This window comes from Cantharellus anzutake (genome assembly GCF_015039405.1).
Source record: "Cantharellus anzutake strain C23 chromosome Unknown EI90scaffold_84, whole genome shotgun sequence".
Lineage (NCBI taxonomy): Eukaryota > Fungi > Basidiomycota > Agaricomycetes > Cantharellales > Hydnaceae > Cantharellus > Cantharellus anzutake.
In genome coordinates, this window is record NW_024067034.1 from 298,335 (window position 1) to 314,097 (window position 15,763).

Sequence of the window (15,763 nt, forward strand, 5' to 3'; positions counted from 1 at the left end):
GGGACATGGACTATGCTTGTGTCAGTCCACAGAACTTCAGGCCCATTTTTTCATCAGAATTTCTCACATCGTCCCTACAAGCTACCTGTCAGAGACCAGATCGAGATGAAGGAATGTCTCCAAGGTGGAGGGCTTTGGCCTCAGCAACTTATGCCAGGAGCGCTGTGCCAAGTTACACATCCATGCCCTAATTTACTTACTGGCAACGAGAACTAAAGGGGGTCAACTCTAGTCGATTTTATTACTGAGGTGTAACCTATGTACAAGTTTAGTATATATAGTTACAACAAGGGCGGGCCTGTAAATGGTGGGGCCAAGTGGAGCAGAGCTAATGGAGTTAAACATTAGCTGATTGAATATTACCAACAAGTTGGGTTACGGGGTTAGTGGAATGGCAGGCGATAACCCAGAAACGGAAAGGAGGGATAGGCCCAAAGGTGGGCTTGCAGGGCAAGCGAGTGAATTGCCCAGCGGAGGCAGGAGTGCGCTAGTGGACATTGGAGCTGTCCGGAAACCTTTGGGGCTCCGTACTTAGGGAGGCATAGGTAATATATTGAAAAGAGGGGGTGGTGACCATCGAGGGAAGCGGAGGTGATTATGGAATATGGGAGCTCCAAGGTTAGTGAGGAAGGAGCGGAGGTAGTCCAGAGAGATTGGAGGTAGTGGAAGTCGATGGCCATGGATGGATATGACACTACCTATCTGGCTGCTTCCATTATCAAAGCTAGTTCCATGGTCGATACAGAGACACTACACATGGACATCATCTCCACACTCCCCTTGGATACTTTTGTATCTTCACATCTCTCCTCTCCCATGCCTCCTGACTCTTGTTGGTCACTAGATGCTGAAGGCCTGTTGAGGCTGGACCACTGCATCTATGTTCCTGACCTGAATGATCTCCGACTTCGGATCTGGCATAATAAACATGATCATCCGCTTTCAGGCCACTTTGGCCAGAATCGGATGCTGGATCTGATTCATCGAGATTACACCTGGCCCAGAATCTGCACCTTCGTCAAGAATTATGTCTCATCTTGTACATCATGTGCCTGTGCCAAGGTCCCTTGTCACAAGCCTTTCAGCTTGTTGAAACAACTCCCCATCCCCAAACGTCCTTGGAACTCCATATCATAGAACAACTCCCCTCCTCCTCCGGTTTCACTTCCATGCTGGTCGTTGTGGATCACTTATCGAAGCAATGCATCTTCATCCCCACATACGATACCATTGAGTGCAGATTGAATTGCTAGTAAAGCATGGCAACTCAGTCTCAAGCAAATATGTGAAAGAGAACTGTTATTATATTACCTAGTAAAGCATGGCAACTAAAGGTAATATACAGAATATAAATTTAGAATGAAACTAAAGAATGTGGTGTTACTAACCTCAGTCTCAAGCAAATATGCAAAAGAGAACTGAGGGAAAAAGGAATTGAATGAATGGAAATTCCCATGTAGTTTGGGAGTGGAGTAGTCCGAAATGAATACAAAAGTGAAAATATTAGTTGGCCAGCCAGACGAATTCCTTGCTCAGCCGTGGGAATGTGGCTGTACAAACTCACCTGGCTGCACTTGCGTGCTGTTCTCCAACAACCATCACCTCACCAGAGCTGGTGAAGTTGTTCCTCCTCCACGTGTTTTCCAAACACGGAGTTCCTTCCAGGTCCAGAGTTCATTTCACACTTCTTGGTAAAGCCCTTGACATCCACCTTCACTTCACCTCTGGTTATCACCTGGAAGGAGACAGACAAACTGAGCATATGAACCAGAAGCTAGAACAGTCCTTGTGCATCTATTGCAATTATCAGCAGGATAATTGGGCTGAGCTCTTGCCTCTTGCAGAGTTTGCCTACAATAATGCTCCCAGCGCAACCACTGGCATCTCCCCTTTCTTCACCAATAAGGGCTACTATCCAAACCTCTCCATCCATCCAGAGCGAGATCTGTCTTCACTGTGCCATGGTCCGGGTGCTAGAAAACAATCAACAAAATCTCACTAAATCAGTACTCACTCCTGGTCCTTCTTGGACAGTCGTCAGGAGTCAGAGACACTGTATAAACTCGTATGTCACCCTCTGGCATCACTAAACTTATCAAACAACTTGTTACTTGGTGGGGGTGTCCCTTCTCATCGGGGGAGTCCTTTGTACCATACATGACAATGTGTGCTATAAGGAAATACAAATAAAAGCAATGAAAACAATATCAGAAACAATAAACTGAATGATGGAAATAGTATCCCTCCTAATTGAGCATCCAACAACCTTCTCCCGCCGTCCGAATGGACTCTCCTCGCTCGTAGCTTTCCAATGGTACTAATTTCATCCAAATCCATCCAGTGGTTCTTGAGATATGCCTGGAATTGGGTGGCCACTACATTGACAGGCGTGGGAATCTTGACTGTAGGGCTGGAAATGCATCGGAAAAATTGGGAAAAATAGGAAAATGGTAGAAAGGGTATCTGAGACCGTGTATAAAGTGCCTCGGGTACAGGGTGTTTGTCAGGGTGTCAGGATAGCGATTTCTGGGCTTGTTTGTATGGTAGCAGAGATTCCTGCCTACAATGCCCAGATCTGATATCAGGGTCCAGCCGATGCTAGGCACATCCCAGCCCCTGATTTTGAGGTCAGTACTTTGGTCTAAATCAAGGCCAAGTACTTCCATTCCACCAGACCTTCAAGGAAGTTGTCTGAGAAGAATCTCAGCCCCTTTGAGATCATTGCCCACATGGGTAGCCACTCCATCACGCTTCACCTCCCTGAGTCCATGAGAGCATTCACCCAGTCTTCCATGTGTCTCAAATCGAACCAGCCACTCCTAATGTCATTCCAAACCACAACCAACCTCCACCTCCACCGATTGTGATCGACAGACAACCTGAGTTCGAGATTGGAGAAATCCTCGACTCCAAGATCAACTGCCATAGATGGGGTTGTAACCTCATCTATACCATGCATTGGTTAGGTTATGAGGGTACTGACAAGGAATACTCTTTGCTCTTAGCTTCGGAACTTGATCACACTCCTGATCTCGTTGCGGCTCTTCACACCTGCTATCTGCACAAGCCTGGGCCTGAGTATTAGGTTCAATAAAATTTTCTTCTTCTTCTCCACCACCTCTCCTCCTCCAGCACCAACATCCTCCTAGGACCTCCACCAACCCTGCAAAGGTTTTCCCATTATCCAATAACTGTCACTAATCCCACCCTGTCATATCCATACAATCCCGACCTCCGCTCTGGGCTCCCGGAACTCCGAACCTGACTTCTGGAGTCCTACTTCCCTTCTGTCACCTCCTCCTTGCCGACTCCCAAGAGGTTATCCCACCTCCGGCTCTGACACCACCTTCAGTCCGACTCCGGGACATTCCGGGTCTGACCCCAACCTCGACACCTTCCAGACGAGTATGCAAAACCTATGCTCCCGACTCCGGAACCTCCGGTCTTAGCTCCGACCTCGGACTTTGACCCCACCTCCGCTTATACCCATTGTATTGGTTAGCTCATTCCATTTAATTATGTTTGCCAATATTCCGGAGTTTAACTTCCGAGTTCAGACTTTCCGGACTTACCTTGGACCTTGCAACTATTGCATTGTCCCATTCAGTTCCGCTATTCTCCCTCATTCCTATTTGGGCTGCTGCTTCCTTTCTATTCAGTCAGCTAGCCATTCCCCACTCCCAACCTCCTTCCTTCCTCCTTGGGCCATGGCCCTTCATTCCTCCTTTGAGAAACACCATTGAGTCAAACCCTTGACCCTCGGTGTTGTTCCTCTTTCCATCTCCCTTTGTCTCCTTTAGTCCTACCCTCGCTCCTTTTGATTCCGGACCCCTCCTTATATACAATGTACATAGTAACTTGTAACCTCAGTCCGAAATCGACATGAATTCCCCCCAAGAGACTTTCCCTCTGCTAGATCCGAAATTAGGGACCCCTAAGACAACCAGCAATGGCACAGCGCTCCACCTGAGTTGCTGAGGCCGAGGTCCTTCCACGCTAAGTCTCCGATTCCACTCTGGAGTCGTCCAAATCTGCACGTTCTAACACACCCTTCATTTACCCACTCCACAGTGCTTGATAAGATGATTCTCTCACAAGCTCACCAACCTGGCAAGTGGGTAAGTCCATCTTGGGTTTTCCCTTTCTTCTCACATTTGTCTTGTATTATGTATATAAGTCATGTACCATAGTTGATGGCACTTCAGTGCAAAATTGATGACTAGATTCCCCCAGAGTTTGCACCCCCCCCATTCTGAAGTTAAGGACCCAACACTAGTGTTACTGAACGTTGGCACAGTGCTCCCCTCTGAGTCGCTGAGGCCACAGTCCCTCTGCTCGTTGTTGTGGGGACAAGTCCATGCAGGCCAAACTGACATTGATTGCACACTTCACCCCCTACTGCATCGGGGACTAGGATTGGTGAGTAGTGGTAATAGTAGGAGCTGTAGAGACTGTAGAGGTGGTTCTGACGAGTCCAAGATCGTCGGATTTGGTGGAGTGGTTGAGGAGATATGACCTTTTCTTTATTTTCCTTACTATTTTCATTCATTCATGCATGTGACTTTCCTTTTATATTTGTATTGGACTCTTCCATGACGACTGTACAGACAGTTAGTTAGAGTTACACAGAGTATCAGCATCGTACTCCCAAGGACCACATACCTACCCTAGAGATAAAGAGAGACCTACCCCCCCCCCCCCCAGACCTGAGGTGTGAGTCTAGTTGGATAGACCCATTACATCGTCCTCTACCTCCAGCCTCCCTTCTGGGGAAAGGTCCAGACATGCTTGTTCCCTCCTTGCCATGTTTGGGAGGTCTGGACTCATGGGTAGTCACAGGCTCCCATTGGTGTCCATGGACACCCATGGGCATTCATAGGCATTCATGGGTGCTCATGGGTGCTCATGGACACCCATGGATGCTCATGAACTCCCATCAAGGCCATTTCTGCAAAGCTTCCATATGCTTGTTATTTTACATTGTTAAAAAGGATTTGATACTCAATGCTGCCATTTTGCTGTAACTATCCCTATGGCTCATGGCATGGGTGATTGAATATGATGCACAGATGATTAGAGGATTTACATTGTTCAATTGACTGTTACAAGTATTTCATGGATTCACTACAAGCAGGCAGGCAGTCATATGTATACTATGATGTTGCATTATTGGAATTGAAATGCCAATATGTCAGCATAACATGAACCAGAAAATCATGATTGTTAGGGTGCATGTGACTCAGCTGTGAACTATAGAGTTGGAACCAGGAATTGAGTTGCTCAGCTGCTTCTGTATTGAAGGCACACTGGAGAACTACTTTACCATCTTTTCCTTTGATAGGGGTGATGAGGTTAGGATGTCTGCCATCAGTTGGTGCAGGGTTGCAGAATGTTTGACATCTGATCTCTTCTTTATGGTTTTTGAAGTGGAATGCATCAACCAGGAACTGAGTAGTGGCAAACCAGGTATCTGCAGCACCAGTTGACAGCAGTGTACCAAGGATTCTGCAAGCTTTGTCAACAACAATATAAGTTGGGTGAGAGTCAGCAGTGGGAAATAGATTGGTGCTCATCTGAATGATGTTGGTTGGACTTTCTGACACTGGGAACTTAGCCCAAGCAATCACACATCCACATGGCCTAGTCACAATCTCAAGGCAGTGAAGGTGGTGATATCTCCATGTATGACATATATGCTTTGAGGTTTGAGAACCTTGTTGTCCTTCCCTATCCTGAAGGCCTTCTGGCTGGTGGTGAGGGGTAACTTGTTCAGGATCTTCTGGTTCCCCTGAATCCTGCTGAGCAAGTTGATGAGCATTGAGTACCCATGGCTCTGCTGTGCTATGCTTGTTCCCCAGTCTACTGTTGGCATCATAATGTGGCAGTAACCATCATATGCTCTCACCCAGTAAGTTGAGAGAAGATCTTCCATCATCTTTGATGATCAGGATCTGAACATGCTCCAGTAGGTGGATTTTTGGTTCTCTCCTGTAGACAATCAACAATGCCACAATGGCCATGGCTCATTTGGTGGTTATGGCAGAGTTTTTTGGAGTGAAAATCAATGGGTGCATTAGGGCAAAGGGGCATTGAGCAGAGCCAATGGCCCATGTTGATACCATTAATGAAAACCATATCTACCCCTCTTGTCTCATCAATCACATCAGCACCCAGATGCTACACAGACAGTATGGTCAGCAAGTTAGTCAAATCATTGAGGCTTGCAACATACCAGTGGTGTTCCAGTGACTACAGCAGGAACTACATCATTCAAATTGTGTGATACCTTTGAGATGCCAGTTTTTACTCTGAAAGGATGGAAACAATTCACACAGAAATGCTGCAGTGCATTGGGGATTATTTTGACATTCCCAGGAAAGAAATGTGACCCAATAGCACCTGTCAATTGAGTAGTGGTAGTGTTTTGAGGTTTCTCCAGCTGAACCCCAGGTGATTTGCACATCTGAATGGACTCATGGTAAACAAACAAAGTCCAAGCATGTGTTGGAGTCAACTTGAAGCCATCACATGCTGATGCATGTTGTTGATTGTAGAATGAAGCAAAGGCATCAGAGGACATGTGGGCTGTGTAGCACAGAAGGGACTGGGACACTGCCACACATCGGTTTACCCAGATCTTTCCCCCAATGTGCAGGTAGGTGCAATCATTGTTGTACACATCTTTCAGCCTCCCATTGAAGCATGTGTGGTAATGATCAGGGAAATGTGCTGCATTGCAATCTCTGCAATTCCCCTGCACCATATAGCCCTGCTTAACTCCATCATTCTCCAGTATGTAAATTGAGTGCATTCCCCTTGTAAGTCGGAGATAGCCCCCACATACTTGACATTCAGAAAAACTTGGTCCAAGAAGTACTGGGTGTGAGATAGGAAGATCAGAGTGTCAGGGCACATCTTCAGGTCGCTAGCATAAGTAGCGCATTGCCACATGACCCATGATCCCATCAACTTCTGCTTCTTTTCCACTTCTTCATCTCTGGTTTGATCCGGTCTGCAGCTGTTGGTTATGACACCGCATGATCTTCTATCTTCCTTGATCCGATACTACCAGTTATTAGTTAGTTGGCTAGTTACCACCTCTACTGTGTATATAAGACCATGTGCTGGCATGGGCATGTCTGTCAGGGCAATAGCCCCGAACCCCGAGTCACATGTAAACTAGATAGATATAGTCACGTGGACAAGCGGGAACCTCCGGGTAACCGCTTACACACCACCGTAAAATACATCATCTTGTATCACTTACGGCTTTGTGTGCTGAGCAACCCCAAAGACCTCACACTTTTTTAAGTGCATGAGGTGTGTTTTACAACACAACCCACAACTATAAAATCTCAACATCTGATTCGGAAGCGCTTATGGTGCCTAAACACGCCCGCAAGGGCAAGGTCGCATCTGCAGCGACGTTAAAAAGAAGCGAGCGGTTTATTAAGAAACCGCAATCTCCCATCATGGGAGATTCAAACCAAAAGCCGTCGTCAGATGACGACGAGGATCAACGCGATCCGGGAAAAGCAACCACTTCAGGGCTGGTCCCTGAAGACTTTAGAAACTTACGTGGAGTAAGTGCGGGGCAAAATACCCCCAGAACTCCACAACAAACCGATCTAACCCAAGCTGGGGAAGATCCCTTACCTCCCCACGAGGTAATCGACTTGCGCGAAAAACGCGTAAGCGCCGAACGATCAGCCCAAAAAGCTGATCGGATAGAGCCGCAGGAAACCCCAGGGCCCCACTATCCCCTAGAGTTCCCAATCACGTCCCCAAGTCAAGCCCTAAAGGCAGACAAAGGGAAACAAAGGGAAGAAACCCCGCGTCGGCTATCCGAAAAACTACTGGACTTGTTCCAGGTTCCGTCCGAATGGAGGACGGAAAGTGAAGATCAACTTCTTCTCAGGCTGAAAGCCCGAGAAGGCGCGAAAATACGCCCTGAGAGCAGGATCTCTCAGAGCGTGGAAGCTCCAAAAGAGCCTCTGCTGTTTACACCCCCACGCACCATGCCAGACAAGGCAAGGTCGCCAACTTCGGAGGAGGTCTCCGAGATAATGAGGAGGAGGCGAACTGAAATGAGGGAGTTCGCTGAGGAAGCCTTACGTAAAAATAAGGAGAAACCAGCGAACAGACCCCTCTATGAAAGGGAAGCACCCTCCGCAACGGCCTCGCCAAAACAAAGCGAGCGTGGAGTGTTCACTCCAAGAACCCATTCTGGAACTCCCAGAAGCGGAAATGTCAACTGGGGAGAGTCACTGCTCGCCCAACCAAACTTCCTCCTGGAAAACCAGGAATCGCGCATAATAAACGCGATAAACTCGATCCAGAAAAAGATCGAGGAAACGAACCATAATAGCACGGCTCGTCTAGAGATAACTCTAGAAAGAATGGCCAACGCAATCGATGCGTTGACAGAAAAAATCAGCGAACAAACAGATTTGCTGAAGGAAATAAACTCCTCACAAAAAAGTGAGGAAACAAATAAACACCCCTGGACCACGGTCCAGGACATAAATAGAACTCGTGAAAAATTCACGAAAAGAACCACCAGTGAAAGCACACTGGAATATCACCAGCGACTCGACAGAGACGCTAAGGAGATCCTTCTCCCAAGGATAGGAGAAGACGATGCCGAGAGAAGACATCGTTCAGAGATCAGAAGGAGAATTGGCACGTACCAAAGGTTCGGCCAAACATCCAATTATGACGGACCTCTCGAACAGAGAGGTAACGCATTCATACCCTCTCAAAACAATGAGAGAATACAAATACAACTTCAGGCGAATTCGCCTGAAACCAAAGAAATGCTGCGAGAAAGATTCCCCCCAGCAAAAACCCCCCCAAAGGAGAGATCTCCATTGGACAGCGACCCCGCGAAGGCAGGGGAGCAAGAAGAGTACCTGGAGAAATGGTACGAAAAGGCCATAAGAATGGCCGAAGTGAGAATACTCACTCCCTACCCAGAAGGAGTGAAGCCAGAAGCCCTAAAGAATGGGCCGGCATTCCCTGACAAGAAATGGTCAGGGGAGAACGACATGGAATCGTTCTGGCAGTGGTTCACAGAGCTACTGGGATTCCTCGCCTTGCGAGGATGCAAAGGTCCCCAATTCGACGAAGTCCACCTGGACTGCTTGATTCGTGGATTAGGGGGACCCGCATTTGACCTCGGAATTAGACTCCGAGACGAAACTCTCCTCAGAGGAGACGAGGGCATGTTCCTCGAGGTTCTCAACATATTGATGAGAACCTTCATCAAAGCCTCCGCCGCGTTGAACGCGACAAAGAAATACCGCAACGTCAAATACGAAGCGGAAAAAGGCCTAAAACAGTTCTACTTAGAACTGTCAAAAGCAGCGTCCCAAATGGTGACGCCGCCAGACCAGGCGTCCTTTAACGCCAGGTTCTTAAACTACATTCCCCTCGAATGGAAGAGGGAAATGATTGCTCATGATAGAATCAGAGCAGACTTCTCCTCAAATGAGGAGATGTTAAAAGCAATATCTCGTGTAGACGAGATAATTGACGGGCTGAAGATGTCTTCAGCCTACAAATCAGGGTACTATACCCGAACAACCACCACGGCAACAACGAGCCGCGGCAAAGCCCTCCCATCAGGAAAGAAAGCGGAAGAGCTGAAACCCAGATGGAAAGAGGATACATCCTCGAAAAACTCGAGGAAAACTGACCAAAAGTCAGTTCCAATTTGCGGCAAATGCGGCAAAATAGGGCAAACGAAAGATTGCCCAAGACACAATATAACGAGCGATGAAAAACCAAGGCGTATAGCTGCCATGGAAATCGCGAACTCAACAGATGAAGAGTCAAAAAGCTCATCAGATGAGAAACCAGAGAACAACTCTGGTAACTCCGAAGCATCAAGCTTCGAAGTGGAGGACCCATACGAAGGACCTCAATACTCACCTGACTCAGAGGGTGAGGAAGTCAACGTTGGGACCATAAGAATGGGCCCAATGTCAGTCGTCGACCACGATGACATAAATTATAAAATCAAACTGGCTGTAGCACACCAGTTAGAAAACACGGCAGACGAAAAAGTCGCCGAAGCCTTGGTGGAAGCACCAAGAAAAGACGCCTTGGGGAAATACACCAAAGTACCCAAGGAAAACAAGGACAAAGGGAAGAAGGACCAAAAGTCCATCGAAACCCAGTCCCCTTTATTTGATGCGAAATTCCGCATCTCAAAAGACGCGGGAAAATACCCCGTAAACAGACCGCTCTCAACAAAGAGAACGCTAACGGCTCACATAAAAATAGCAGGCATAAAAGCCTATGCGCTATTCGATAGTGGAGCCGAAACGGACGCTTTATCGCCGGACTTTGTCCGCGCGGTCCACATCCCAATCCTTCAACTGGAGAACCCAGTCGTCCTCCAAATGGGGACGAAAGGAACAAGATCACAGATCCTGTTCGGAACTAACGTGGACGTTGAGATCAACGGCCACGTAGAAAAACACTACTTCGATGTAATTAACATCGACAGGTATGACGCCATCTTCGGCGCCCCCTGGTTAAACAAAAACCAGGTAAGCTTAGACTTCCGGTCCCACAAAGTGAGAACGGCGAACAAGGGCAACATAGACACCCTTGGAATAAGCGAAGACCGTGTGACGAGATCACATGGAGGGAAAACTCGAGCAAGAGCCCGAGAACAACCAAAAAAGAAGCCCCCCTGACAGGGAGGCGGGACTGAAACACACCTCAGGGTAATCACAAGAAAATACCCTGAAGGTTGGCCCAATCCTAGTCCGGAAGGACTAGAACTTCCAGACGTACCACACCTGGAAGGTCTCTCCATGAACAACCCCGAGTTCGAAATACTCAGGGAGTGGTGGAGAGAAAAATTTGAAACCGTAATGGCGCCAGCGCCATTAGAAATGCCTCCCCTGAGGGAAGTGAACCATCGAATCCCATTGAAGGATCCGAACAAGAAATTTCGGGAAAACACCCCGAGATGTCCCGCAGCACTGCAGGAAGCACTAGCGACCAAAATAGATCGCTATGTAAAAGCAGGATGGTGGTATCCTGCGAACAGCGAGCGAGCATGCCCGCTACTGTGCATCCGCAAAGCAGATGGATCTTTGCGCACGGTAATAGACGCGAGGAACCGTAACTCAAACACGATCCTCGACGTCACACCAATGCCAGACATGCGACTGATCCAGGAATCAGTTGCCAGAGCAACATACCGATCAAAGATCGATATGTCGGACGCGTACGAACAAATACGCGTGGATCCAGATGACGTCCATAGGACGACATTCTCCACGCCCCACGGGACGTACAACTCGAACACGATGCAGCAAGGAGACTGCAACGCTCCCTGCACCTTCCAGCGCGCACTGACCTGGGAACTACGAGGAGAAGTAGGCAGACGCCTACACGTCTGGTTCGACGATATATTCACCAGCACAAGCTCGGTGGAAAACCACAATAAAGCACTATTGTGGTTATTCACTCGCCTAAAAGGGGCGAAATTCTACATAAGCCGGAAAAAATTCCAGCCATTTGCCCCAATCCTAGACGTTCTAGGAAGCCGAGTGGACGAACAGGGCATCCACGCTCAAGCGGATAAAATGGAAAAAATCCGCAACTGGCGAGAGCCAGCAGACCACACAGGAGTCCTAAGATTCCTGGGAATGGTAGAATATCTATCGATATTCATGCCAAACGTCAGCGGTTACACAGGACCACTGCAAACAATCTGCTCAAACAAGCAGACATTCAGGTGGACACCACTCCACCAGAAATGCTTCGACGAAATCAAACGTCTAGCATGTAGGGCTCCGATCCTGAAGCCCGTCCAGTGGAACCCACCGGAAAGCCTCTCAGAAGAAGAGAGGACCAAACTCCACGTCTGGGTCATAACAGACGCATGCCCAGCGGGCATGGGTGCATTAATTGGACAAGGCGAAAGGTGGCAGACTTGCCGCCCGGCCGCATTCATGTCCAAAAAGTTCACCAACACACAACGTAGGTACTTTGCCTACGAGCTCGAGGCACTGGGTGTCCTCGAAGCGCTCATGAGATGGCAAGACGACCTCATGGGAGGCCGTGAATTCACAGTAATCACGGACCACAAAGCTTTGGAATATTTCAAAGCGAAAAACCACAACTCAGGAAGACACCTGAGATGGCAAGCCTTTTTCGCAAGCTTCAATTGCGAAATAAAATACGTGGAAGGCCACAAAAACAAAGTGGCAGATGCACTCTCAAGATACTACGACTCGTCAACGGACGAGGATCTGCATTTCGACGATTATGTGTCGGCGGACATCCACCTGGACAAAAATGCAGAAGATATCATTCCTGACAGAATCGAGGAATACGAAGAACTGCTACTAAGCAGTACCCTGAGTAAAAACTCAGAGAAAAAGAGACTCGCAGCGATACGCACGAAAAACACCCTAGAGGAAGCTCTAGGGGGGAGCGATAACCTAGAGGAAACTCTAGGGGGGAGCGCCCAAAATCTGGAAGAAATCATAACTCCAGAAAAGAACCTTCGAAAACAATTCGAAGAAAAAGACCTCATTGAGGCAATAAAATCTGGATACTTGAAAAGCCAGATCCACCGGGAAATCCTAGAGAACCCGGGGAATTTCAAAAACTTCTCCGTAAAAGACGGACTGATAACCCGACTTGGAGAAGGAGGAACGACCCAGATAGTAGTCCCGAAAGGAAACTACGAAAGGAAGTCCATTCGGGGAATAATCCTCGAGAGCATCCACGAAACACTTGGACATCTAGGATCCAAGAAAACAGTGGAAACCCTCCGTCGACACTTCTGGTGGAAGTCGATGAGAAAAGACACCCACAAGTTCTGCAGGTCTTGCGGAACTTGCCAAACAACCAAGAAAAGCACCAGGAGAAATCCCGGAATGCTTCACCCACTCCCGACCCCCGAGGCACCATGGTCATCAATAGCCATGGACTTCACAGGTCCATTCCCAACAAGCTTGGGATATGATTACCTCTGGGTAATCATCTGTAGGTTGACGTCCAACGTCCACCTAATTCCAATAAAAACAACAACGAACGCACTAGAACTAGCATTCGTATTTCTTCGTGAAGTTGTAAGACTCCACGGTCTACCACACTCGATCATATCAGATCGAGACTCGAAATTCACGTCAAAATTTTGGTGCGAACTACACCGAATACTCGGTGTACAGTTGAAATTCACAACTGCATTCCACCCGCAAGGCGACGGCCAAGCGGAAAGAATGATACAAAAAGTAGTACAAATACTACGCGCGATGGTTAGACCAGACCAACGCGACTGGGCAGCGAAACTGTCGATGGCGGAATTCGCGATCAATGCGAGCTCGAACACATCGACAGGATTTGCCCCGTTCGAATTAATCTACGGCCATATGCCAAAAATGTGCCTAACAGCACCACTCTCGGACTACCCGGGAATAAACGACTTTGCTCAAAAAGCGAAGGAAAACCTCATGGCAGCACACGACGCGATAATACATAATCGCGCTGCTCAAACAATCCAGGCGAATAAGAAAAGACGCCCGGACCCGCCTTTGAAAAAAGGCGAGCTCGCATACTTATCCACAGATAAGCTGAACCTACCCAAAGGCAGGGCAGGAAAACTAAAGCCCCTATACATAGGGCCTTATGAAATCCTGGAAACATTTCCAGAAACGTCCAACTACGTCCTCAAGTTGCCACCACAACTTGAACAACGCGGAATCCACCCAAGATTCCATGTATCCCGGCTAGCACCTCACGAGCCGAATGACCAGGAAACCTTCCCAAATAGGGAAGTAAACATATTCTACGATTTTGGGGAAGACCCTGATCGCGAAGCAGTAGTTCACGAAATCCTAAACCACGCGTGGGTTCACAACGAACTCTGGTTTAAGGTTAAATGGGAACTAGGGGACACCACATGGGAACCCCTAGGAAATTGCGACGACCTCGTCCACCTGGACGAGTACCTCACCTTACAAAATGTAAGGGAACCAGAAAAACTCCCTATCAAAGAAGACAGGGAACTCTCGGCATTATTACGCCCCCAAAAACGGAGGCGGAAGAAGTAAAGCCGAGGGACGATGGCCCACAGCCAAGAGCGTGGGAAAGTTCTGGGCGAGTAACTCGCCCGGACAGCCACACCATGTACAAGAAATCACATGGGCTAGGCAAGCAACTCGCCTAGACCACGTGAACCACAGGCTCACGTGCAAAAGAACACACAACCGCGGCAAATCCCACGCACACAAGAACGAAGACCCCTCCCACCGCCACGAGTAACATAACGACGAGATGTCGTTCTCTGGGGGAGGCAACCCTTGGTTCGATCCAAACAAACCGCCGGATATCGAAATACGACAACCCGGGGAGCAAGGCTCCCCAGAACAACAACAACACCAGGCGCAGATAAGCGCCATGGATTACACGATGCACGCAGCACAAATGAGTGCTGCGAACCATCAACCATCCGCGTTGCCAACAGGCATCGCACACCCCCAGCCTCCCCAAAGAGGCTTCCAACCATACGCGGTGCAAACTGCACCGATGGCGCAACAAGCGCCATTCCAGGGGCAGCATTTGCTGCTGCAGCCCCAGGCATACTCCCCAGGGAACTTCCCTGGCCAGATCAACCCCTGGTTTAGCCAATTCGGCCCAGGTCCAACAACGCCCCAGCCAAATGCAGGCTGGGAATCAGCCATCGCGTCAGCAGTAGCTGCTCAGACAGGTCAACTCCGTGAGGAGCTGAAAGAAATGAAGTCCCTCGTAGGAGGGAGACGAGGGAGCGACAGCGGCTCCTCGTCCAGACCGTCCAAGCGGGCACGGTCTAATAACTCGAGGGCGTCAGAAGACGCCTGCGACCATTGCGCCCACTGGAGGCGCGAATACAATAGAGCACGAAGAGATGCTGAGGGCATCTTTGACTCTCTGAAAGACGCAGAGAGAGAAGTCAATCTCCAAAAAAGGGAGATCGAATTACTGAAACGCGAGCTCAGAGAGGCACGCGCACTGGCAGACCTCGCTGCCAAACCCATCATGACGGGGGCCTCCCAGGTCAGGGGGAGGGGATACGGTTCCGGGCCTCATGAGGCGCGACCCCAAATGGGGACTAGCGCATCAAGGGGTGGGGCACCGACTATCCCGCCACCCCATGGGCAGGCGACCCTGTCCGGGTTGCATAAAGGCCCGCCCTCAGAGGGGCAAACCCATGTCGAGGGGAAGAGGGAGAGTGGTAGGCAACCGACGGCAGACCCTAAAACGGGGACCACTGCCAGAGGCGGCGGGCCACTGAGTACCTCAGCACCCTATGGGCAAGCCACCCTGCAGGGAAGTGTCCACATGCTATACGAGACCGCCGAACTCAACGAGTTCGGCAAAGTCGAAGCTCCAGTCGACATAACAATCGACCCCAACTTCCCCATGAGGAGAATAGTGGGGTCAGAAGCGGTGCATGACGCCGCATACGCTTGGTGGACAAGCGTGAGTGGGAAAGAATTCGTACACTGGTACGAACAGGCTGAAGCCGCCTTCAAAAGCGGCAAGGTACACAGAACCCTTCGCGAAAAAGCGAAGGAAACCGAGAAATACTTCTTGGGACTCCCGAGCATCGCAAGACTCGCGGAGGAATATAATTCCCCGGAGAACAAGGGAAAAATCTCCTGGGAAAGTCTAGGCAAAGCTGCCTACTTAAAGTCCCAGTTCAAACCACTCAGGACTCCTGAGGAACGTGCCGCAAGAACGGCGGAGCGGG

General features: G+C 49.0%; 1 protein-coding gene across 1 annotated transcript; it reads right to left on the reverse strand.

Moving 5' to 3' along the window:
- Nucleotides 1-5,153: 5,153 nt before the first annotated feature.
- Nucleotides 5,154-5,666, reverse strand: EI90DRAFT_2939540 (uncharacterized protein; the record flags this gene model as incomplete). The annotated part of the gene is made up of 1 exon (XM_039055229.1): nt 5,154-5,666. A coding segment is annotated over one exon (513 nt), but the record flags the coding sequence as incomplete, so codon positions are not given.
- Between the last annotated feature and the right edge of the window lie 10,097 nt (nt 5,667-15,763).